Raw genomic sequence first — 26,584 nt, forward strand, 5'->3', positions numbered from 1 at the left:
AAGGCATCAACACAGCTTTAATTCATAACATAGAATTAATAATTGATTAAAATTGTTTTCACAATAAAATAATACATAATACTTCTAATAAAATAATACAATATACATTGAAAGTCACCTTACTGTACTAACTAAATGTTGCAAGTGTATTTCAAAATGTATATGGTAAATTATATATTTGTATACATTGTCATTTTCTACTAATACTTCCTATAGTCATTTCGATGACAGTGACAATGTTAATATTTAACACTTCATAAATCACTGAATTTGTTTATAATACTCTTCTAATTCATAATTTGTAATTCACACTTTACAATGTGCCTAGGGACAGGAATGAATCACTTCTCAAGAAAAAACTTCATGCTTGAACATATATTTTTTAAAACTGATTAAAGTTATAAAAAAATAAATAATTAATTTTATGCTAATTAAAAATACTAATAATAAATAAATGATATATTTAAAAACTACATATTAAAATATTCATACATATATAATATTTAAAGAATGCATGTATATACTAATAGTAATGTATATATATTTTAATAATTCATTGATAGAAATGGTTTTAACGAGATGCCATCATCTCAACCCAAAGGCTGGAAATGAGACAGGACGACACCATTTGTTCCAAACTGAGTTAGAGTAAATAGCATGTCACAGACAACACTACAGAAGTAGACAGAATAAGTGGTTGGAAAATCTGCACATAAAACTGTACAAATGCCTCAAATCTCACTAAGACCACCAAAATGCATAACAACATGAAACCATCAAAACTCTACAAACAATTGGAGACAAAGTAGTAGAATGCAGGGGTGGCTCGTGCTATCGGTCTGCAGGACTGCAGCCCCACCTATAAATAAAAGAAATAAAAACAAACTTTAAAAAAATATATTTCCTTTTTTTACCGATTACCGGAACTGGAACCGCCGCACATGCACGGACACACTGCCCTGCCGATGCCGAGGAATCTCTGCCAACTCTGACTGCCTGAGTAGCAGTCCAGATACAGAGAAGGTATTTTTTGCCCCACAGATGCCCAAGATACAGTGCAGTAGATGACCACACAGAAGAGAGGAGCTCCGGACTGCTTGAACCGCAGACAGGACCAATCGGGAGAAAGGTAAGCAGGGATTTGAGCACAAGACCAATTAGGAGTGAGGTAAGTTGAGTTCTCCTGCAGGGAAGCGTTACATCGAGTGCAGGTTTGCTGAGACAATGGAGCTGGATATTGCTGCTGCTTCGAGACAATCGAGGTGGATTACTGCTTTCCAGACCCATTTACAGGTAAGGTGTGTGTGTAAATAGCTGTTTATTCAAACCAGGGTGTGTGTGTGGAAATAGCTGTTTATTCAAACCAGGGTGTGTGTGGAAATAGCTGTTTATTCAAACCACGGTGTATGTGTGTGGAAATAGCTGTTGATTCAAACCAGGGTGTGTGTGTGTGTGTGTGTGTGTGTGTGTGTGTGTGTGTGTGTGTGTGTGTGTGTGTGTGTGTGTATGTAAATAGCAGTTTATTCAAACCAGGGTGCGTGTGTGTGGAAATAGCTGTTTATTCAAACCAGTGTGTGTGCGCGTGTGTGGAAATAGCTGTTTATTCAAACCAGGGTGTGTGTGTGTAAATAGCTGTTTATTCAAACCAGGGTGTGTGTGGAAATACCTGTTTATTCAAACCAGGGTGCGTGTGTGGAAATAGCTGTTTATTCAAACCAGGGTGCATGTGTGGAAATAGCTGTTTATTCAAACCAGGGTGTGTAGAAATAGCTGTTTATTCAAACCAGGGTGTGTGTGTAGAAATAGCTGTTTATTCAAACCAGGGTATGTGTGTAAATAGCTGTTTGTTCAAACCAGGGTGTGTGTGTAAATAGCTGTTTGTTCAAACCAGGGTGTGTGTGTAAATGGATATTTGTTCAAACGTGTGTGTGGAAATAGCTGTTTATTCAAACCACGGTGTATGTGTGTGGAAATAGCTGTTGATTCAAACCAGGGTGTGTGTGTGTGTGTGTGTGTGTGTGTGTGTGTGTGTGTGTGTGTGTGTGTGTGTGTGTAAATAGCAGTTTATTCAAACCAGGGTGTGTGTGTATGGAAATAGCTGTTTATTCAAACCAGTGTGTGTGCGCGTGTGTGGAAATAGCTGTTTATTCAAACCAGGGTGTGTGTGTGGAAATAGCTGTTTATTCAAACCAGGGTGTGTGTGGAAATACCTGTTTATTCAAACCAGGGTGCGTGTGTGGAAATAGCTGTTTATTCAAACCAGGGTGCATGTGTGGAAATAGCTGTTTATTCAAACCAGGGTGTGTAGAAATAGCTGTTTATTCAAACCAGGGTGTGTGTGTAGAAATAGCTGTTTATTCAAACCAGGGTATGTGTGTAAATAGCTGTTTGTTCAAACCAGGGTGTGTGTGTAAATAGCTGTTTGTTCAAACCAGGGTGTGTGTGTAAATGGATATTTGTTCAAACGTGTGTGTGTGTAAATAGCTGTTTGTTCAAATGTGTGTGTGTGTGTGTGTGTGTGTGTGTGTGTGTGTGTGTGTGTGTGTGTGTATGTATGTGTGTGTGTGTGTGTGTGTGTGTGTGTGTGTGAAATGCCCTTCTTAACACATAGTGGTGGGTAGAAATACTCAGGCTTGAACCCTGTACCTTGGATGCAGGTGGCAAGGACCTGAATTCCCTACCCACCACTATTTGTGAAAAAATTGCAGATTTTTGCCTCATATTTGTTCTGTTCGTCATAAAATCTGTGGTTTCTGTATCTTCATATTTACTTGTAAGAGTTTGCAGTGCAGTGGTGCACTGGTAGCATTGTTGCCTGACAGCTACAGGTTCTGTGGTTTTATTCTTGGCTGGGGTGCCTTCTGTGTGGAGTCTGCATGTCCTCCCATCCCTTACAAAGATGTGTCTGGAGTGTTTCTCCCTGCTCTGCTGAAATTTGGCTTTGTTTTGTTCCAAGTCAGACTAGTTTCCTGGTTAACAAATGTTTAAAAATAACAGGCATTTGAATTTCAGACTTCATATTCTTCAGAAAGTACATGGTAAAACAAAACCTTTTATTCTAGAAATTGTTATTTGAAATTTGCCCATATTTTTGGGACTGTATTCCCCCATTATTGGCCTCATCCAGGTATTTTGTGCTAAGGTTAAGAGCTATGGTGAGAATTGAATTCACTAAATAGTAGCCATTTAAGTTTGTCTTCCTCTGTTTCAGCTGATTTGGCATAATGGTATGTTTCTCTGACTTTTTTGCACAGGGTCCCCTGGGTTCAAGACGTGGCAGTGAAATGTATGGTGGTAACACAGCATTTTATTCTAGCAACTTTCCAACATTATACAAGCAATGTTTAAAATGTGTCCCTGGTTTTTGGCCTTTTGTCCCCATAATAAATTTTGGCTTTTTCCAGATATCTTGTGCTGCAAAGTTCAGAGATACAGCTGAGTGTCGAGTAGATTTTACAAGGAGCTGAGAGCTGCAGGGGAAGAAAAGTTTAGTGCTGCTTATGCTAAGTCTGCTTGCATTGTTAATAGCACAACAGGTAGTGTACTTGCTTTTGATGCAGAAGGCTGTGGGTTCTACTCCCACAGTAGGTAGATGCATTGCTGATACTGTACTTGTGTTTTAAAGGGGGTGGATGCTGCAGTCCTTTTTGGCAAAGATACCTAGTAACTATGAACCTGTTATCAGTTTGCTATCCATTCCCTATTGCGGTATTACTAGCTTATCATTTTTTAATGCATGCAACATAGGCAATTTATTCTTCAAGGGCAACAGGCACTTTATTTGTAGATGAAACAATGCCATATAAAGTTGCTTGCTAGCAGCAACCTCTTTATAGTTAGAGATTTCTTTAATGTGGATTTTGCTACTTCAGAGATTGTGCATATTTACTGATACTGGTGGACTATAGAAGGTTGAGTAGACGTTTTATGATGGAAATGTTCTGAATTGGGTGGTTTTGTCATTGGTGCATGCATTCTGTTTCATTGTTTACTGGATAAATGTTCAAAACAATAAATTTAAAATGCAACTGTATTGTACAAGGAATATAATGTAATACAGTCAGGAAGGTGTATCAAAGAGCATGTGCATGTTTCATGTTCAAGGGGCCTATGACTTTGAAAACAGCCCAGAGTTAATCTTTATCTGCCACTGGCAAAATGTATTTTCTTTGAATGTGGGTTTCAATGCTGTTTCAATGCATGTGAGTTTCAAGGGCAGATAAATGTTAATGCTAAATCTATTTTCATTGTGAGACTGCATTGCTTTGTTTAACAGATATCTATTAGGGTTTGTGTGCAAAATGCAAAATAAATCTTTCAAATGAAATCTAAATCATCGCAGAAGTAAAGCAGTATGCACATTACAGTGTTTATGGTAAATGGGGCAAAATAACCAAGGAATGGGACGTTGGGATGGCTGCAGGGGGGGGAGGCTCCATTCGACCATGATTTTGTGAGGGAAGGGGAAGGGTAGCAAACTCAGACTGCCCCAGTTGAACTATACCTCTCAGTTGTCCATATTTTTGCAGAATGAATAGATATTTGCTTCTTATTTTTGGTTTGTTCCTCATAAAATTTGTGGTTTTCTAGCAAATCATTTAGGAATGAAGTCACTAAATGACAGACATTGAGTTTCAGACACGTCATAACTTTCAGAAAAATGCATGCTAATGCAAGACTTGTTATTCTATCAACTGTCTTAAGTTTATACAAGAGTAATTTTTAGTAGTGTTTGTATGTTCCCCCAATATATTTGGCCTTGTCCAGGTTTCCTGCATTAAGAGGTTGAGAGGTACGTGCAAATCGCTTTGTAGAATTAGGAATATCCAAACATCTCAATTGTCCCCAATTTTGGCTCAAAATGTTGCACTCTCCTAATAATCCCTCCTCAAAATGGCAATTTTGGAAAAAAATGTGGAGGGTTTACAATTATATATAACTGTAATGATCAGAGTTATAGATTACTTTTATTTCAGAAATGCATGTAGATGCTCTTATTTTGTTAGCTGCTCAAGTTAACAGTGTTTCCCTTTTTTGACAGGTTCCCAGCTGTATTGTGTGGCAACTTTATATTTTTGCATCACATTTTTGGTCTGTTTTTCATAAAATTGTGGTTTTCTAGCAAATTAGTGGCAAGTCATTAAAGATTGAAGTTAGAAAATAATGGCAGACATTTGAGTTTCAGATTTCATACCCTTCAGAAAATTTGTACTAATGCAAGATCTACTACTGTTCTATTATCTAAGTTAATAAGAGCAATATTTAAAAATTGGTCTTATTTTTGGGCCTGTGCCCACTTCTAGTTCTATGTATGGCTTTGTCCAGATTTCCTGTTCTGAAGTTGAGAGGTATGAGTGTCAGAGCCATCACTGTCAGCCAGAGACATTTCAAATTATGACATACTTGTTGCACCCCACTCTCCAGTGTAGTGGTTCTGGATGTGTCCAAGGAAGGCAAGGAGCAGTTATGCAGTGCAAGTGTGTAGAGTATTGCCCCATCCAAGGTAGACCACAAGTACGACCGTGGCTTTTCATCTGTCCTTGATTTTGCAGAATGTTCTGGTTTTCTGTCAGATTTTTACACTGTTGATTTATGCTTCTTATTATTCAGGAAATGCATGCTGTTACAGTGCCCTGTTGCTCTGTTTAAGTAGCAATGATTTAAAGAGCATCAGGTAAGCTTGTCGGAGATTGTAAGATGCAAGTAAGCTTTAATAAGCATACTGTTTAAGAATTACCAGCATTGAAAGCCTTTTCGTTGTTGCCATGCAGAGAATATTTACATAACTAGATAATGTATAAGCCTTGGGTATTGACATGCATATGACAGTATTTGTAATAAAAGGACAGGATTACAGTATTTTCAGAAGCTCATTACATTTATTGGAGACTTGCAGTCATCTTTTGTTGGAGACTTGCAGTCATCTTTGCAGGCTTACCCGTAAAATAAACAGAATACCAATCTATCATGTGTGGTCCATAACTTGTGCAGGAATCCTTAAGCAATTTATCTTGAGCTTGTTTCTTGTTTGCTGTTCATTTTTTACTTTGATCATGTCTTCCCCATGAAACAAGTAGATAGTTGTGTTAGGCAGCAGGTCTTTTTTGGATAAGAAACATTTTTACAAGTGGGGGTATCACAGAGATTGCTACTTTCAGCATGTTACCTGGTAATTTTATAAAGCTGAATATAAATTATAATTAGAACTGCAGTGCAAGGAGTAGTGGTTTGAGTTGAGTGCTGCTTGTTTTTTATACTTGATTTTGACTGGCATTCCAGTAATGTATTTAGAAAGTAATTTATTTTTTCATGCCTCACAACCTGTTTCCATCTGGATATTAAGTAAGTTGTCATGTAGCCAATGCATTGAAATATTTTTTTCTTCTACACTTCATTTTGTCTTGATTGGACTCTCGCAATGACTGTTTGGCACCCAGGGCAGCGTATTTAATTAAAGTTCCAGTTGTTGTGGTTTTGAGCATAGCTCCATCCCTTTCTAGTTGGCCATATCCCTTCCCATTGGCCCCACCCATTCAGCTGTCTCCTGCAGCCCTCCTTTAATTTGAAGTAACCAGCCACCACTGGTAGAGTGGTAGATCTTGATGAAAGTAATAGTAACTGCATTTATCGCTGTCTTTGGATATGAGCACACTGGTCATATAGGCTGAAGGGCTCTCTTTTCAGAGGCATTTCTCAAACACAAGTGATGAATATATATGGCAAATTTGTGTAATAAGTATTAATGGTGCACTAGCCACAGCTTGTTTTTGTATATGAATGCACATTAAATGCTTTGTTGTAAAACTGGAATTCAAGTATATGTATATCTGCTTTAATAATTCATACCCAACAAAGATAAAAATTAGGTAACGTTAAAAAAATATATATATATATATATATATATATATATATATATATATATATATATATATATATATATGTATAGAGCCTGCAAGGTGTGTACATATGTTTACTTTTTTTAAACAGGTAAGCAAATTAGTCCTTTGTGGGAAATCTTTAATCTGGATCATAAGGGCAATATATATATATATAGATATATATATATATATATATATATATATATATATATATATGTGTATATATGTATATATATTTTATATATATATATATATATATATATATATATATATACATACATATATATATATATATATATATATATATATATATATAGATATATATATAGATATATATATATATATATATATATATATATATGTATATATATATATATATATATATATATATATATGTGTGCATGTGTGTGTGTGTGTGTGTGTGTGTGTGTGTGTGTGTGTGTGTGTGTGTATGTGTATGGGTTCCATCAATATGTTCGAAGTTTCACTACTTCGAGCTCCACTTTACCGAGTCCACTTGTTCAAAGTAGTGAAACTTCTAACACTGACTTCGGCAGTCACACTACAGAGTGGAATGGGAATATTTCCTTTTCCCCACTGTAGTGCAATCTTGGAGTTGGTATATTTAAGTAGGTGGAGTGTAGAGGCACAGCCCCCCACTTGAGGGGTGCAGGGGGGCTTGCCCCCCCTGCAAAAACATGTTTTAGTGTTTTTATTTTTGTTTTGGGTAGCCCGGGGAGCTAGACTTCAGCGAAAGTTCACTTTCACTTAAGTAGACTTTCGCTGACGTGTAGGGTCTACTGCTTAATTTCGAAGAAGTGTATTTCCGATGTTAAGCAGTAGACCCATATATATATATATATATATATATATATATATATATATATATATATATATATAGGGGAGAGAGAGAGAGAGAGAGCAAGAGACAGAGAGATATAGATATAGAAATTGATATGTAGTGACAATATATTACAGCCAGCTAGGGAAGGTGATACATCCCTTTTCTAATGCGGTTACAGGTGGGTAACATTGGCAAGTTCTGTTCTTTCCAAAATTTCATTGACTTAGCTGGATTTATTTTCTTCAACAGCAACATGGAATTCTGCCCAGGACCAGAATTGTATTGACCACAGACATGGATACATATTTCCATTAGATCTCAAAGATTTTACTTCTGAGTCTCAGTGGTGCCAAAATAAATCAATAGTACATGAAGTCATTTGGTAGATGTGCACTAAGGTGCCTTACCTGAATGTTAACACTGTTATTTAATTATCCTTTAAGACATAGGCAAACATACATTTATATACAAGAAAACAAACCAAGTTAACATGGTAACAGTTATTCAGTTATCATCAATCTAGCATTACATAAATTCCTGCTTTCCCTTAAACCTCTCTCCTCCTCCTAAACATTACTCTGTATGCATTTTCCCCACAATTACCCTTTATTTCTACATAATTTGCTCCATCCCTTTTCTAAAGGTTCCTCTTCCAGTTTTTTATCTCTTTTACAATATTCAATACTTCAAATGCAATGGTTTAGACTTTGATTTCCACTTTCTAGTAATTACTTTTTTTTGCCACCCACCAAAATTAAACTTAATAAGCCCTTACTATGTATAGGCAATTCAAATCCTGTATCTCAGCTAAAAAAAAAAAAAATAAATAATTTCCTTACTTACACCCATTTGCTCACATGCTATTTCTGACAGAGTATTCTGTAGGGAATTTTCAAAGTCTGCCAACTCATTACACTCTTGGAATCTGCTTGGGGTATAAAAGTATCTACACAAACACTTCCAGACAAAGATCCTGAATATTCTAGACTTTGTTACATATTCCCAATTCTTTCAGGAACATACTATCATATGGAGGAATATAAAGAGCATATAGAAAAATTGAATATTTGAAAACTTTTAGCACTGCTGTTAAATATCTATAGCTGAAAGGATAAAATGACACTAAGCTTAAGTGGCTTGAATGTCAGAAGCCATATACCAGGATTTAGCACCACTCAGGCCTGGAAAAAAGATGGAGTCAGAGGTACTGTTTGACATCTGTAATTAAATTGCTCACACTGAAAAAAAATGTAAAGCTTTGCCATAAAATGGCAATGAAAAGGTGGAAACCAGTGCATTTACATTAAATAAATAATTTAATTCCACTGTAATGCAAAATAAGAAAGTTAGAAACTTATCTATATCTAATCTCTCTCTCTCTCTCTGTATATATATATATATATATATATATATATATATAGAGAGAGACACACACACACAGACATACACACACATTTACACACACACACACACACACACACACACACACACACACACACACACACACACACACACACACACACACACACACACACACACACACACACACACACACACACACACACACACACACACACACACACACACACACACACTGCTCTATGTCACTGTGTTGTTGTGAGTGGGCAGACTTATCTGTTGTAACTGGCCTTAGAAGACAGTTTCAGGCCTCAATCTACGGTAACAGTAGCCAATGGTAATGGTATAAATGTAGCAGAGGCTAGGCTAACTGTGGTATATTTTATATTTCCTGTAGTTTACAATAAAACATTGAATAGAGGGGCAATATATTTTTAAATAGGAAACATATTATTTTAAAGTGAAAAAAGACAGTCTAAAGTATGCAAAACAAATGTTTTTTTGCTCCATCTATTGTAATCTCTACAGTGTTACATTTAACTTCCCAAAAATGCATCTTTTTTGCAACTAATCTGTGATGATTATTTTTTTTTCTCTGTTTGTAGCTTTTCAAACATATCATTAAGAAAACCTTAATGTACCATTTATTACATTTAAACATAGTATTTGGATATGTGTGGAAGATGTCATACTGCAAGGCAAATTAGCACATGAATTTTGGCTGTATGCATAGTCTCAACCTTCAGGCAGAGATGACCTCTACACCAGATTGTATGCATGTATGTATGTATTCATGTATGTTCATAGGTTCATAGGTGTGTACTAGGCTAATGGCCCTGGAGCCTTTACAAGCCTAGCGCATAGGATTACCCTGGCATCATGCCACCCGACCTTAGTTCCCAGTGCCTCTGTCGAGTAGAGTCACTGGAGTGATCCCGGGCTGAATTTTCTATTTCCCATCCACTCATTTTTCTTGAAGAGGGCCAGTGAGGCACTCCGCTTGACATGTATAGGAAGTCTATTCCATATCATGGGCAGTTTCTTGGTTATGAACCTGTCCCTCCAGCTTGTTCTGTTGATTGTGGTAATGAGGTTGAGGTCTCTGGATTGTGTAGTGTGGAGGGATTGGGATTTCTTTAGATGTAGCATTTCTAACAGAGCTGGGTTAGACATGGCTTTGTAAGTCAAGCAGAGATCGCTTCAAAGTAGGTGATATGAGACAGAGAATAGTTGGAGTTGTTTGAGTCTGTCCATATAGGACAAGTATTTAAGGCCTAGGATCCACTTTGTGAGGTACTTTAGTGGCATCTCCAGTTGTTGCAGGTGTCTAGTGAGGTACATTCCAAATGGGGGATTGTACTCAATGATTGGCCTAATGAGGGAAGAATAGAGAAAGACATTGACCTCTTTCTTCTTGGATGCAAAACCCTTAATAATGAGATGTGCCACATAGAAGGACTTTCTGACCACAGTGGACTACCATTGATGTGGTAATTCATGGGAACCGGGTTTTTCAAAAAAAGGGGATGATGACACATTTTTTGGCATTGAGTTTAAGGCCATGGTTCTGACACCAGTCATTGGTTTCAGTGAGGCCTTTCTGTAGGATGTCAACATTACTTGTGGAGTTAATTATGGCTCCCAACTTGCAATCATCTGCGAACTTTGTCAGCCAGAGTCCCTTTGTGTTAGTCTGGACTTCAGAGAAGTAGATACCAAACAGGAGAGGACCCAGGACCGAAACCTGTGGGACTCCACTCATGACTGGTCGGCAGTCTGACTTGGAATCAGCTACTTTCACACTGTGGGTTCTATCTATGAGCCAGTTTGCAACCCACCTAGTGTTATAGGGGTTGGTGCCCAGCTTAGTGAGTTTTTATATGATTCCTGAGTGGGGAATGGTATCAAAGGCCTTGGCCAGATCAAGGTAGGCTGTATGAACCACCTTGCCTTCATCCACAGCTGTGGTGGCTGACTCAAAGAAGTCAACCAAGCTGAGCAGGCATGATCTACCCTTCACAAAACCAAACTGTGTGGGATCCAGAGTTTGGAGATTCCCAATAGCCTTGTTTATTAGGTCCATGATGATGCATTCCATAATTTTGCATATCAGACTCTTCAGGCTAATGGGACAATAGTTCCCAGGGTCTGTAGTCACTCCTCCTTTGTGGAGAGGGATGACTGTAGCAGTGCACCATTCAGTAGGGGTAAAGCCTGAGGTGAGGCTGTGATTGAGCAGGGCACACAGGTGAGGTGCAAGTTCACTCTGTAGTTCATGTAGAACACAGCCAAGGATATTGTCAGGTCCCTTAGAAGCTGTATTCTTGGCCTTGGACAGTGCTGTTTTAACCTGTGCAGCAATAATACTGGGTGCCTGGCAATATACTGGTATTGTGATTGGTCCTTTGGTGGAGGAGAGAGGGGTAAAGTTGGCACTGAATGTCAGCCAGTATATTGGCAATATCTGTTGGCCATAGGAGGTGCCATTGTGCAATAACTCTGAGCAAATCTGGGTATTTCCGTGGAGATTCTTTACATAACTATAGAAGGCCTTGTGGTTGCCTTTACTATCTGCTGCAATTCTGTTTTCATAGCTAGCTTTAGAGTATTTGATGAGGGATCTCAACTTTTTGTTGGGGCTGATAAGAGAGTTTTTACAGTCTTGGGACTTCACCTTATTCCGCATCAGTTTCCTCCTTCTGTTGTAGAGTTTGTTAATGGCAGGGAACCACCAGATTGGCTTCCTTTTTTTAGAGGAGAGCATCTTGGTTCTATTGGGTATGTGTTTGTGTATATGTTTGTACTTATGTAAGTATGTGAGTACCTCTCTAAGGATCTAAGCAATATTCTCTGATCCTCAAATCGATGAACAGAAGTTGCCGAATATCGCAGTTGCCAAGTTGAAGGGCATCGGCAAGGGAAACATCACAGAAAACTCTCAGCATAAGTAGAACAAAAGAAAATAAATAGAAAGTTAGTATACAACACTTCAGAGTATGTATTTATGTGTTTATCTGTTTAAGGGTATACCCCTGCATGGTACAAACAAATCATGTGGAGGCACACACATAAATAGATAAATACATATGTATAGAATGCACAAAATCATGTACTGCCACTTATACATAAATAAATCACTGCAATCATTTTATCAAAGAGGTTTGAACATTGGTTATATAGTTTTTTAAAAAAAAAGCACAGCATGCAGGCCTGTGCTGCCATCCTTTCATTTGCCCCTGAACCATTGGGATGGGGCCTGTGTCACAGCTAACTCCTGTAATCTTGTACTGGTACATTATGGCATAAACATGTTTGTCCATTTGTAATGTTTTGCTTACCAATAACTTGCAGACTTGAGCTGGGGATCAAGGAATACTGCTATGGTCTTTAGACAGATAGCTATATCTATTTATTTATGCATATTTAACTTGGTTAGTCACTACTGGGTAGTTCTGATTTGCAGAGGAAGCCGAGGAGAAAACACCAAAGGGAAACAATAAAATAACATTTGGAAAATCCGAAACATTGTATACAAATATATTTGGAAGAGTAGTTAATGGTCTGTATATGTTAAAATGAAGCAGCATTAAGTGATATAATATGCCAGTATATTGTTTAAAATGAATAAATGAAGTATCACACATAAACCTAACCATATAATTCTAATCACAGCCATGCAAATGAATAGATGTATAAAACACAGTAAACCTCTTAGCGTGTGAACATATACAATGGTTACAGTGCAGTGATTTCACATGCCAGCTACCTGTAAAGATGTCAAAATAGAAGAGAAAGGAAGAGAGGGAGACTAAAGAAAAATAAGTTCTGAAAAAGCCTTCCTACTTACAAGGCCTCCACCTGGCGGCATTCGAGTAAACAAGAAGGATAAAGCACAGGAAAGGTCTTGGGGAAAAGTCTGCAGACAAACTGAAGATGTATGAAAGCTCTGAAATGCAGAAACATGCATGTAATAAACAGCAATGCTCTTTCTAGCAGCACAGTCCTCATAACATTTTCTACCTGATGGAGGATTCAGCCTGAAAATATTTTGTAACAAAGTAACTGTTCCATTGCAGTACCTGTCTTACCCTACTGCTCTCTCAGTCACAATCACCAAGCTATGCTCAGTGTTCACTTCAGGCATATAATTATGTTTTCTTTAACTTGGTTCACTTTCTTATTAGCTTGTAAAACTCTCATTTTTCTGACTTGCCACAAATATGTTATTTAGTTATAATCCTTCCCTGGAATTGTCTTGTTTTCTATAACCGTATTGTTATCCTGAAAGGGTGCTGTATCATTTTAAGTCACCAGTTTCATACTGCAATTTGTCCTGCAGGCAAATGTTGATTTAAATAATAATGATAGTTTAATTTAATCATTGTGCTTTTTTAATTATCCTCAAGATATCTGACTAATGGGTAGCCCAAGAAAAATGAGCACAGATTAAAAAAGTAACTAATATTTTGCAATAATTTGAAAAGCAAACATATGAAATGTGTATTTAGATGTGTTGACACTGTTACCATATAATGAAATATTATGCTGAAGTCATACCATGAAACTTTTTTATTTGAAATTCCTTTTATTTTCAGGTCATCGTATATGCCTAGGAGAACAACTAGCACGGACGGAGCTTTTCATCTTTTTCACAACTATGATGCAACAGTTCACGTTTCACATTCCAGACAGTGAACCCAAACCAAGCACAGATTCATGTTTTATGTCTACACTGGCACCCACCCCCTTCAAGATATGTGCAAAATTAAGATAATTAAGTGATTACCAATAATGGAGCATTTATGTTGGGTTACAGTTGTCTAGCAGGATGCCATAATTATATTCCAGGATTTGGTACAATGGCATAGATTTTGAAACTCAAGATTCATAGTTTCTTTCTTTGGGAAAGAGCAGGACTTTATAAAGGTTTAGTTTTAAATAAGTCAGTTCTGTAATTAAATATATCACATCACAACATTCTGTATCTTTAGATAAACAAAAAAATGCTACTTCTAGAGCTAATCTCATCACTGTTTTGTTAAACTGTAGATTTGTAGGGCATTAAAACTGTGATAATTAGCATTATAAATATATAGCTGCTGTCAAAATATGATTGTTTTTGAGAATGTTTGCATCGTCGGGTTTCATGGTATAGTATCAGAGTTTTACTTCAGCAGCTCATCATTTTTCTGTTAGACTTGGGTGTTTTGTGATTATCTAATGAGTTAAGTAAAACATAAAATTAATATTTAAATGGAAAATGTAAGATCTTTTGCAGGGCGTAAACCAAATAAATTAATGTATTTTTATTTTATTTCAAGTGAAGTTTCACATTTTGTATAAAATTATATAGCTGCCTCAGAGATTAGTGCCAGTGGTCTTGTATCCTCTGACATCAACAACATTCTTAGGATATTCCAACCATATTTCAAATGTTTTGTTAAACTTGAAATTGACTGGCCAGAAGCAGTCTGTTTGTTTATGAATTAAGTACATTTACAAGCCTTGGCCTATGTTTAAGAGACACACCGAAAGTTGACTTAAGAGGTATAGCCTAGCCCTAGTATAAAATGTAAAACTTATTTCGGTCAAGAATTGTTATCCAAGTCTTTTTCTGCTCTTATGTTCTGATGAAACTCAGTTAAATGGTGTACCAAAAACCTACTTGGATGAGCAAAAATGTTTTTAATGACTGGTAGGAGAAGCATTAAGAAGAAGTTAGGGTAGAGACTTTACTTTTATTTGACTTCTAATACAAGACGAGTTGAACAAATGCCTAGGGGGACAGGGTATGTATTATCCTTTGTAAAAAAGCTCTGATGTGATACTAGGAGATGCTGTTGTTTAAGCTGTAAGGGAAAGAGTAGGAGCTGTTATTAATAAATGAGGAAGGAAAGTCAGACTCATCACAGATCTTGCAACATGTTTAAATTATTGTTTTGTGATGCTTTATTAATTATTAATATGAGTGCTCTTTTCTGACATTTCTGTTTGTAACCTCAGTAAACATTATGAATGCACTTTATGCAGGCAGTTTATCTCAGAGCTGAAAAAGGTCCATGGTGGCTCTGTCCATCCATATGGTCATCAGAAGATATAAAATAAAGCTCCATCCATATGCTCATCAGACAATATAAAATAATGTATGACTGTATGTACAGAAACATAAAAAGCAACAAAATAAGGGTATTAAAGACAGAGTACCACCATGAGCAATGCACAACACACTGTAGTCACGTACCCATCTACTTATCAATACAAATGTGTAATGAGTGTTCATCTCTATCTGTAGAACAGCCTTCTGAATAATACAGGCTGCGAGAAAAAACATGCTTGTGCTTTTTCTGTGTCAGTGAAGCTGGCTTAAAAGATTGTTTATATTTAATACTAGGGCATGCCAGTGATGGATGTACAGAAGATGAGCGGTAGATTTCTTCTGCACACCATATTTATATCCAGTCCCCTATCAAGCGATATTGATGTTTTATTTATTTGATAAAATGTTTTTGATATATCCCATGATGATGATGTGAAATCTCTTAGTGCTCCTATTTTCACAGTGCAACATTTCTGCAGCTATAAAGCAGATTCCCAGTAGGAAGGCTCTAGGCATGTTACCTTAACATGTTGTGCTTGAATGATGAAAAATTCGCCATTCTGGCTCCTTGGCATGGCATTTTTTTTACCTGCTACCTTCAACTAGTTTGTCCACATCATCTGTGCCAGCAATAGCCAAACCTTCTTCTCCTTCTTCTTTGGGAGTGTTTGTGTGGCAACCCCTCCCAGTGACTGGCTGTATCGAGCTGGTGTGTTTCTCAGACCCTGCAGTGTACATGTGTGTCTTTACCCAGAGTGCATACATACTGTGCTTCTGCTTTGTCTCAGACCCTAAAGTATACATGTGTGTCTGCACCAGGGATGCACACTGCTCTTCTGTTCTTTCTCAGACCTTACAGTGTACATGTGTGTTTGCATCAGGCATGTGTGCTACAGGTCTATTCTTCCACCTCCTCATACACATAGCATATGTGTAATGTAAACAGTAATAACAAATCACAGCCTGTCCCTTGTGACCTTACTTTCTGCCTTAACTTTGAGAGATGTAATGCCATAAGGCCTTAGTCACAATACCAGTTTTTGCATCACAGAGGCCGCCCTCCCTCTTCTTCTTCCCCCTTCCTCACTTCTTCTTTCTCTCTGCTGGTAAAACAGACATTATGAGCATTAGCAATCAAAAAATGTACACATCTCTTCTGCCACTGCACTGAATATTTCTGTTCTATGAATTTATGCCATGTCAGAGTACATCATATCAAAATCATATAATATCATATCATATCACATCTTTTGCTCTGCTAGTAAAACAGACATAACGAACCTTCAGAATAAATAATATAGACATCTCTTCAAAATAGATAACCATTGCAAACTAAATATTTCTTATTATATTAAGTTATGCCGTGTTAGCGTGCAGTATATCATATCATGTCATATTATTTAATCATATCATATCAGACCATATATCATGTCATGTTATATCATACAAAATCCTACCATTATATAACATCATATCATAGACAAGAATGTGCATAGTTCTACACAGACCTGCAAAATTAGGTAATTGGGGTGCATATATTGATATTAACTTGATAGTGTTCAAATGACACATAAAGCCACCATGATACTGCCAACACAAACAGACGAGTGCAGCAACTGACGTTTGTATAATTATTATGCATCTCAGAATAAGAGCACATATAAAATGGCATTTAGAGAAATATATGCTATAACTGCAATACTTTATAAGATGTAAAATGTGATGATAATTATGACCAATACTATAAGTGTTGCTTTCAGGTACACTAATTAAATATATATGGCTGAACTATACCCAGCACCATGTGAAAAGACCATATGATGCAAAAGATATTTATGATCCCTTTTTAACAGGTGGTGCCACTGAGTCACATAACTGGCATTACTGTGCTCATAAAATTCACTGGGGTGACCTCAGGACTGCTGCATGAATAACTCTAAGAAAAGTATAAGTCGATAAACAGCTGAAAATGAAAATCTAGAAATAGTGAAGAAATGATGATGAAAATTCTGATTCTGAAGAGCACATCAAAAGATGTCTTGATCAGGCAGTGCTGTGGCACAGTGGGATAAAGCCTTGACTACATCTCAGTTAACATGGGTTCAAGTAGCAGGTCTGGTATCTGAGGTGCTTGTTTATCTCACCCTCCCTTGGGCTAATCCACGAATAATTGTCTGGGCCAGAGAGGAGATCTATCTAAACAATCCTGTGTTGGTTTGTGATTCATTTAAAAAAAATGGAAATGTGTAGAAAAGGTGGCATGCAATTGTCAAGATTGGGGAAGAAAATTTTTGCATCAGATATTCTGCAGTATTTATTTATTTATTTGACATTTGTTGACCAGGTTAGTTTGGCTGGGCAGGTGCCCATTTTCAGCAGAGACCCAAGGAGAAAAGCTAAATGTAGATAATATACAGTGAATTAAAAAGTAGTCGCAAATATAGTAAAACAGCAATCACATATAAATTCAACACTTACAAAGTTACAATAAGAATAATTAGATACTGTATGATAGTAGGCACAATGTAGTTGCATCTTATACAAAGATTATAGTAAATTTATGTACTATACAAGAGATAATCCTACAGAAGTAAGGCATCCTCTTATACAAAGTTACAGTGATAGGATACAGTAGTTACAGCAGGCATAGTGTCCTCCTATAAATAGTGACTGTGCAGTTTATTATGGAAGTTTAGTGATAATTAGTGCAACACTTGTAGAACTGAAGAGGTTGATGTATAGCTTATCCTGTGCAGCAGGTTCAGGATGAGAGAATGAGTGATTGTAGACAGAAGGGGGAAGAGAGAAAGGAGGGAAGGTTGATAAAAGAAGGGAGGGATATATGTTAATTATGCTGGGTCAGTGGAAGAGCAAGTTCAAGAGAGCTAAGTAGATAGTATTTTAGTGATATTTTGAAGCAGTTTGTATTAGAATTTAGTCTTATATCTTGGGGCGGTTTATTCCAAGAATCTGCAACAGAGTGGTTATAGAGAAGTTTGGCAATAGTTTTGCTGGGTTTCTAAATTTGAAGGAGATGTTGCTCTGAGCTGTGGAGTGTGCACTTAAGAGTATAGGGGGTAATAAGGCTAGAGCGATAAAGACAGGAGTGGTGTTTGTTTAGTATGGAGTGGGTGAAGTGAAGTTGAGAAAGAAGGAGTTGATGGTGAAATTCAAGCCACTGAAGTTTTTTTAGAGAAAGACAGTGGTGTGAGTGATATGGTAGATTGGTAGCAAATTTAGCAATTTTACTATATTCAAGTTCAAGCTTAGTTAAGAGATTTGTTTGAAGGTTAGTGAGGGTTGGGGCAGCATGCAGAAGGATGGGTAAAAGGTAGGCTTGTGCCAGAGAGAGTTTGGATTCATTTGTCAGGAATTCTTTATTTCTATACAGTAAGCCAAGTTTTTGGAGTGTCTTTTTAATGCAGTTTTGGACATGTAGATCGAATTTAAGTTGATCGTCAACTATAACTCCTCATAGCTTTGTATGGGTTCAACCTTGATATTTGTGTTGTTAAGTGAGGTGACAGTAAAGGTGGATTTGAGGTGTTGGAGGAAGTTAGGGAGGAAGAGCAGAAGTTTAGTTTTGTTAGGGTTAAGAAGGAGTTGATTGGAAGTTAGCCATCTTTCAATTGAATGGAGAGACTCTTGGGTAAGATTGAGAATGTAGGATAGAGTGTCAGAGGTGAAAATTATTGTAGAGTCATCAGCGTATTTTATTAGGGAGGAGCAAGGACAGGCTTGATAGAGGTTGTTAATGAAAATGTGACTAGAAGGCGTCCAAAGATAGAGCCTTGGGGAACCTCAGTGTAGACTGGAAGGAAAGAGGACAATGCAGAGAGCCATTTTGCAGACTGAAATCTGTTAGATAGGTAGCTAAAGAACCAGCAGAGAGCAGAGTTGGAGAGATTAAGGTTAGATAGTTTGGACAAGAGTAGGTTGTGGGAGACATGATCAAAGGTTTTAGAAAGGTCAAGGAATAGACATGAGACTAACCTATTGTTGTTCTGAGATGAACAGATACCATGTGTGAAAGATATTAGAGCTGTGTCTGTACTGTGGTTTGGACAAAAGCCATGATGGGTAGGAATGAGGTGATTTTCTTGTAGTAGATAAGCAAGGAGCTGTTTGTGAATACATTTTTCAAGAATGTTTGAAAGGGTAGACAAAATAGCAATAGGTCTGAAATTAGAGGCATCAGTGAAGCTTCCTCCTTTATGTAGAGGAATAACATAGAATTTTTTCCAGATTTTAGGGACTAAGTTTTCTTGGATTGATCTGTTGATTAGTATGGAAATGGTATGTGCAACAATGTTTACTGCAAGTTAAAGGAAGAGCAGAGGTAAATTACTGGCAGAAAGGGAACATGGTTTGAGTTTACTGAGTAGAGATCTGATATAGGTAGTGGGGATGGGCTTAAGTGTAAAGGAGGTTGAGTAAGTGGATGGGAGGAGAAATAGATGGATAGGTATTTGTGTCTTTTTTATGTAATTTTTGGATTGAGTCAATGAAGAAGGTGTTAAGAAGTGTGGCAGGTTGTAAGGCAGAGCAGTTTGGGGAGGGATTAAGTGCAGAGGGGTTACCTGGGTGTAGGAGCTTGTGGACAGTATTCCAGGATTTCTTGGGGTTAGAGTGGGCATTTATTTGTGGGTTTAGGTAAAAATGATTTTTTTTTGAGGATGACCTGTTTTTTTTGTAAGGTTGAGTAGTTCTCTGCAGTGCTGAAAATTGTAAGGGGATTTGTGTTTACTCCGTCCAGGCACTATCTCTCTTTTACACGAGGGAGTGAGTGTCATGAGTTATCCAAAGTGCAAAGTTAAATTTAATTATAATTTTTCTAATAGGACCTAGGAAGTTTAGAATGTTAAGAAAAAATCTATTGAACTGTAGAATAGCTTCTTCAAGAGAGATTGTGAAGAAAGAACCAATTAATTGTGGAGAGTATTTGGTTAAAGGTGTCAGGGTTGAAATTAGACAGTCTTTATAGTAATGGGATTTGGACCCTTGAAGGGAGTATGACTGGATAGAGATAAGGAGGTGATCTGATCACTTAGGGAATCAGGTAGTGTGGAGGGATTGTGGTAGAGATTGGGGTGAGAGGTGAGGATCCAGTCAAGTTTTGTGCTACTATTAGAGTGTAAATTTAGGAGGGCAGGGGTAGTGATAAGTTTGGAGAACCCAAAAAGATTAATGCTGGCATTAGGAGAGTCAAAGGACAGAGAATTCCAATCAAGGTTGACATCTCCCAGTATAATGGTTTCATGGGAAATAGTATTTAAGAACCAGAAGAGAAAATGTTCAAGGATAGAGGTGTTGTTTCCTGGGGGTATATAGATAGTAGCTATGGCTATCTTTTAATAATTGTTCAGTTTAAAGTTTAATATGAGAACTTCAGCTGGGTGAAATCTGGGTGGGGAGAAAGATAGAGGATAGATGGCGAGGTGGCCTGAGTACAGTATTGCTACTCCTCCCCATTTTTTTATGGGTCTATCTTGGCGAAAGACATTATAGCCAGGGGGCAAGATTTCATTATCAGATATATGGGGTTTTAGCCATGTTTCAGTGATAGTGAGAATGTCATGGGAGTGGAGAGATTTCCAGCCATGTAGTTCAGTGACTTTGTTTAGAATAATTTGAATGTTGAGAGAGAATATAGTAAGGTTTCTGGCAGAAGAGAAGGTGAAAGTTTGAGAGGAGGGTTCTGGAAGAGGGTTCTGGGTTAGGTAGGGAGTGAGGAGTTGGAGGCTGGTCTGGATTATGGTGTACATCTCTAGATTGTAGAGAATTTAGAATAGGAAGTTTTGGACATTAGTGGAATAGGTTAAAATAAAGATATTTTGGTTCAATTTTGAGTGAGAGACGGTTTTGAGGGAATAGTTTTATTTTAAATAGGTGAATGTCTTTGTGGCAGAAAAGAGCAGGGGTAATAGGGAATGAGTAATTTGCTGAGAGATATGTTTGTTGGTAGGTAAGTATAGGGGTAGGGGTGATGTAAGTTAGAGTGTGATGGTAAGAGGCAGAGCTAGAGAGAAAGACAAGGAGAGTTGTAGAGAGGAAGAGATGTATCATGGTGTAAAGTAGGGAGAAGATATCAGTTATCAGAGTTGTATGATAAGGCTGGGAAGAGGTTAATAAAAATGTCAAGATAAAATGATTATTAGGTAGACAGTAGAGAGGTAGGGTGGATCTGTGATGTGGACAGAGTCTAGTATAGAGGAGGAAGAGAGACTGGATAGGTGGGTTTGGGAGGAAATAGGCTGTGGCAGGAGTGAGTAGTAAGGATGAATGGATAGAGTATAAATTCAGAGTATGTGGGGGTGGGTGGGAATGGGAGTAGTGTAGGGGAGTGGAGTGAGCCCATTGGACCAACTGACAGTTGATGGCAAGAGAAAAACAATCAGTCAGCAGAGCGGCAGGTAGTGTATCAATTTGAAAAATTAAAGAATATCAGAGTTAGCTAAGGAGAGCAGAGAAAAGGAAAAAGTAGTTACACGAGGTTGGGAGGCAACAGACAGGCTAGGAGTGGAATTATAAGGTAAAGCAGTAAGTATCGAGAAAATACCCATGAGGAGAGGTAGTACTAAACAGAAGGGGTGACTGCTAAGTACTGGCCCAATAATGTCAAGGCAGTGTATTCACTAATACAGATAGCAGAGAACCAACTGATTAGTGACATACATTAAGTAGTATTAATATGTACAGTTACTGGAGGGTCCAGTTTTCACCACTGTTTGGACTTCAGCTGCAGGATTGTGTGGTGTTTGTTCAGCTTTGTGGTTGAAACAGGGTTTATACCATTAAGTAGTTTTGATATGTACAGTTACTGGAGGGTCCAGTTTTCACCACTGTTTGGACATCTGCTTTAGAGCTGCATGGCTTTTGTTCAGCTTTGTTGTTAAACCAGGGTTTATAACATTAAGTGGTATTGATATGTCAAATGGAATGCAGGATTTTTGCCAGGTCACAAATGTAACAGTTCATAGATAGCAACATTTGATGCACCTCTGATGGTTGCTAATGCTAGGAGCTTTAATAATATTTTTATTGGAAAATATGTTACTTTCCCATAAGACTGATGCTGTTATTGTTTGTGAAACATGGTTAAAGAACAGTGACTAGAAACCAGTTCTGTGAAGGTATAAATGTTTTTACTATAACAGTCATTCTAACAAAAAATCAGGTGGAGATATTATGCTAGGAATTAAAGATTGCTATGAGACCTGTGACTATTATATATTCAGTGATAACACCAATACTGTAGATTGTGTAACTGTGACAGCAAAGACAACCCTGGAACATGTAACAATTGTTGGAGTGCATAGACCACCAAAGCCAAGTGCTGATGACCTGGAGGAATTCATATATGTCTTGCATGAAACACAGGGGAGAAGAATAATAGTGGCTGGGGACTCAAACTTACCAGAAACAGACTGGAATAATATTGATTAAACAACACTAATAAGGAAATTATTTACAGTGTATTTTTGGGAACAGTAATTGCTTCAGATTATAAAAAATCCTACCACGGAAAGGAACATACTAGACATTGTTTGTGTTCCTAAAGAAATTACTCTTACTTCATGTCAAGTTTTGTCATCATGGATGTGCAGTGATCATAGAGTTATAAAGATTAATGTCTTGCTACTTAATTCTGCCAATCTGAAATCTAAACCAATGCACTGAAGATTAATAACAGATTATATGGAAGCAAAATAGTCACTGTGCAAAACTAATTGGAGTGATGCTTTCAGTGTAGAAACTGTAGAATGAATGTGGAAAGTTTTGAAAGAGAAATTATTTGACTGCAAAAAAATAAAAAAAAATCTTTAACATCAGGATTTAGGTACAGAAAGTCAGGAGGATATAGTTACATAAGAAGAAGATACTTGTTTAAAGTGATAGACAAAAATATAAGAAATGGAAAAGAGGTCGAACTACAACTTTGAAAACTGAAATAAACAAGCTGGAAAGACAAATTAAACATAATATGATACAAGATAAAACATTGTATAAAGATATTGCTTAAAAGGGAAACTGTTTTACAGATACATAATACAGGGTAGGAGTAAAAACATACAAATTGATAAACTGCGTGTAAATTCTAAAATGTTTTCTCAGACACAATAGATTATAGATTTCTTTACAAAATGTTATGCAAAGCAGTTTGGCTCCACAAAGTGGGTGATAAATCATTCTACTGGCATTCAGGTAACCTCAGATACTGAAATTAAATTAGGTAATATTGAAAAAGAACTGCACAAACTGGATCCAATCAGAGCAGAGTGAAGAGACAGAATTAGTAATAATGACCTGAGAACACTTTGCCATGAACTTACAATATCATTATATCTGGTATTTACTAGATCCAATAAATATAGAGAGATTCCTCATGATTGGAGATATGCTCTTGTTAAACCTATCTTTAAGGGAAAGGGAAGTAGGACAAACTCAGGGTCATACAGATGCATATGTTTACTTCATGTTGTGGAAAAATAATGGAGAAGGTTATATTGGATAAATTATTGTCAGGATTGGAAAGGTTGGGACTTGAAACATATATCAGCATGCATATGTTGACAATAGATTTGTTACTACCTGTAACATGATGTTTTATAATAATATAATAACCGATGTGAATGGAAATTGTGCTGTGATGTAATTTGTACAGATTTAACTTCAACATTTGATAGCGATATGTACAAAAATACTGATAAAAAAATTAGCATAAATAGGTATTGATGTAGTCTTGATAAGATGGTTAGCTGCATGGTTTACAAGTAGGACATGGCAAGTATCATACAGCAACTGGACATGTGAAAGTCTAAGTTAGTCAGGGTGCCCCACAGGGCTCTGCTCTAGACCCACACTTGTTTAGATTTTATCTTTCAAATCTATCTTTTTCATCTGAAGTGTTCTATAGTTTGTATGCAGATGTCTTCAAAATTGGTAAGCTGATTATACATGCATTACAGATAGGGCATGTCTGCAAAGTAAATTGACTAAATTGGCTATTTGGGCACAGGATAATAATATGCTGATAAATACATCAAAGGGTGAACACAATACAGCACAGAATGACTGAATCTGTAGATTCATTTAAGGACTTGGGCATATGGGTAGATCCAGCTCTAAGTTTTTCTAATCATATCAACAAATTGGTTAGTGATAGTTGATCTAGATTGTATAAAAACAATTTATAAAGCCTAAGAAAGCAGAAATGCTGAAGTTATTATTTGTTAGTTATATTAGACCCAAACTTGAGTATGGAATAACAATATGGAAACCTTATAAGAAAATAATCATGTGTAAACTGGAAGGATTACAGCAGAAATATACCAAGGGCATCCATGGATATGAACATTTAAGTTATTATAAAAGACTAAAATATCTGATCTTGTACAGTGTCTCATATAGATGTTTAAGAGAAGACCTTATTCATATATAGGACAATTAAAAACAACTACCTTTGGGAATGTATGGGGTTATCAAAAAGTAGTACAGATTCATTAGACAGCCTATGCAGAAGATTCTTTAGGGATGAAAAGTGTACCAATTGGTTGTCTGAGGGATTAGCTGATGCACGGAATAGACTATCAATTACATTAAAACAATCACAGGTTTAGATATTTTTAAGAACAGCCTGGACACTTATTATGGGGACAACTATTTTTGTATATTGGCAGGCTAGAAGGGCATTATTGCCCATGCCAGAAATATTTGTATGTATGTATGTGTGTGTGTGTGTGTGTGTGTGTGTGTGTGTGTGTGTGTGTGTGCGTGTGTGTGTGTTTGTGGAGGGTGTGTGTGTGTGTGTGTGTGTGTGTGTGTGTGTGTGTGTGTGTGTGTGTGTGTGTGTGTGTGTGTGTGTGTATGTATGCATGTCTGTATGTATGTTCTGTGGGGCAGCATCACACTGCTGTTAGGACATGCTTTCCCCCACTTTTTACAACCTTTGTGTATACCCAGTCACACTGTAAGGGCATTGCATCAATTATGTCAACATTTTAAAATCAAACAGTTAAAGAGATTAGTCAACCATTCATAGACCAACAAATTGGTAAAAAGTTTCCATAAAACATCAGACTGACAGGGACGTGGCCAAGGATGAACACAGGATAGCAGCAGATTTCTTTAGCTCCACCAAGACAATATCATAAACAGGGAAATTTATCATCAAAACTTGTCTAATGGAATACATTTCTTCATAAAGCAATTTGAAATATAATTTTCTACAATAATATCCAAAAAAGAAAGAAAACGTGAATGATTTTAGTGTCAGAAATGTTCTTGGAAATTTCTCACTCATCTCAACTCCTCAGAATGAGTTACAGTAAAGCTGACAAAAAGGATTCTACCCTTAAGACCTTCAGGCTTTACTACTAAATATGCAGGAACTGACAACTAAAATAGACAGAATTGATTCTAAAATAGATAACTTCAAAGAAAAAACTACCAAACAAATGGATATATTACATGAAGACTTCCAACAGCAAAAAACACAGATTGATTTCAGGTATAGAGGATGCTCTCAATGACATGGAGAGTAGAATTAAAGAAGGAGAAATGAACATTGAATTTCTACTCAAACAAAGCACTCATCTCCATTCTAAATTGGATGATATGGAAAACAGATCTCGACGTAATAACATAAGGATCTTTGGACTACCAGAAGGCATAGAAGGTAATAATATTATAACGTTTCTAAACACATGGCTATCAAAAACTCTAGATTTATCTGAGGCATTTTCTTTTGGTATAGAAAGAGCTCATAGATCTCTATCATTCTCTGCCACTAACAAGAACATTCCTATATCAGTTATAGTAAAATTTCTATCTTCCTTTGATAAAGAGATGGTGTTAAAATCAGCATGGGCAAAAGCACCTATAAAAGTTAATGATGCAGTAGTGCACGTTGATAATGATTATTCCACTCTGGTGATATCTAAAAGGAAAACCTTCTTGCCACTGATAAGAGAACTAAAAATGCACAACTGAAAACTCATCTTTTATTCCCTGCCAGACTAAAAGTCTTCTTACCTGATGGTCCTAAAATGCTTAGGATTTGGGTACTGCCTTGGCTTATATTAAAAAAAACATAAAATATTGGACAAGATAGAAAAAAATGGAATAGGCAAATCCTTCGTTGAAAAGACTGGCATCAGGCACAACTTGGAAGACAACAGACAAACAAAAGAGACTAAAAAATAAATACCTTGTTTTACAGCATTCTGATTATTTTGTGTAAACTTCCTTGTTTCCTCAAATAATCTACAGACAACATAAGATCACCACAAAGCTTCTCAAGTCCTTAAAATATGCAACTTGTTATACTAACAAGTTTTCTTCCTAAGAAACAAGTAATCTGATACATATTATATTTGTTGCTTTTCTAATCTCGCTCTGTGAGAT

At 36.8% G+C, this 26,584-nt stretch overlaps 1 protein-coding gene across 2 annotated transcripts in view; it reads left to right on the forward strand.

Annotated features, from left to right (window-relative positions):
* The window catches only part of LOC122797642 (cytochrome P450 2D20-like), a 487,724-nt gene extending 473,365 nt beyond the window's left edge, over nucleotides 1-14,359 (forward strand). For both annotated transcript variants that reach the window (XM_044066188.1, XM_044066192.1), the window contains exon 9: nucleotides 13,677-14,359. In XM_044066188.1, coding sequence (XP_043922123.1) covers nucleotides 13,677-13,855 — 179 coding nt within the window. In that variant the 3' untranslated portion in view covers nucleotides 13,856-14,359. The remainder of the gene's footprint in view (nucleotides 1-13,676) is intronic.
* Nucleotides 14,360-26,584: the final 12,225 nt, after the last annotated feature.

Source organism: Protopterus annectens, chromosome 1.part0, assembly GCF_019279795.1.
Source record: "Protopterus annectens isolate FY-2018-M chromosome 1.part0, PAN1.0, whole genome shotgun sequence".
Lineage (NCBI taxonomy): Eukaryota > Metazoa > Chordata > Ceratodontiformes > Protopteridae > Protopterus > Protopterus annectens.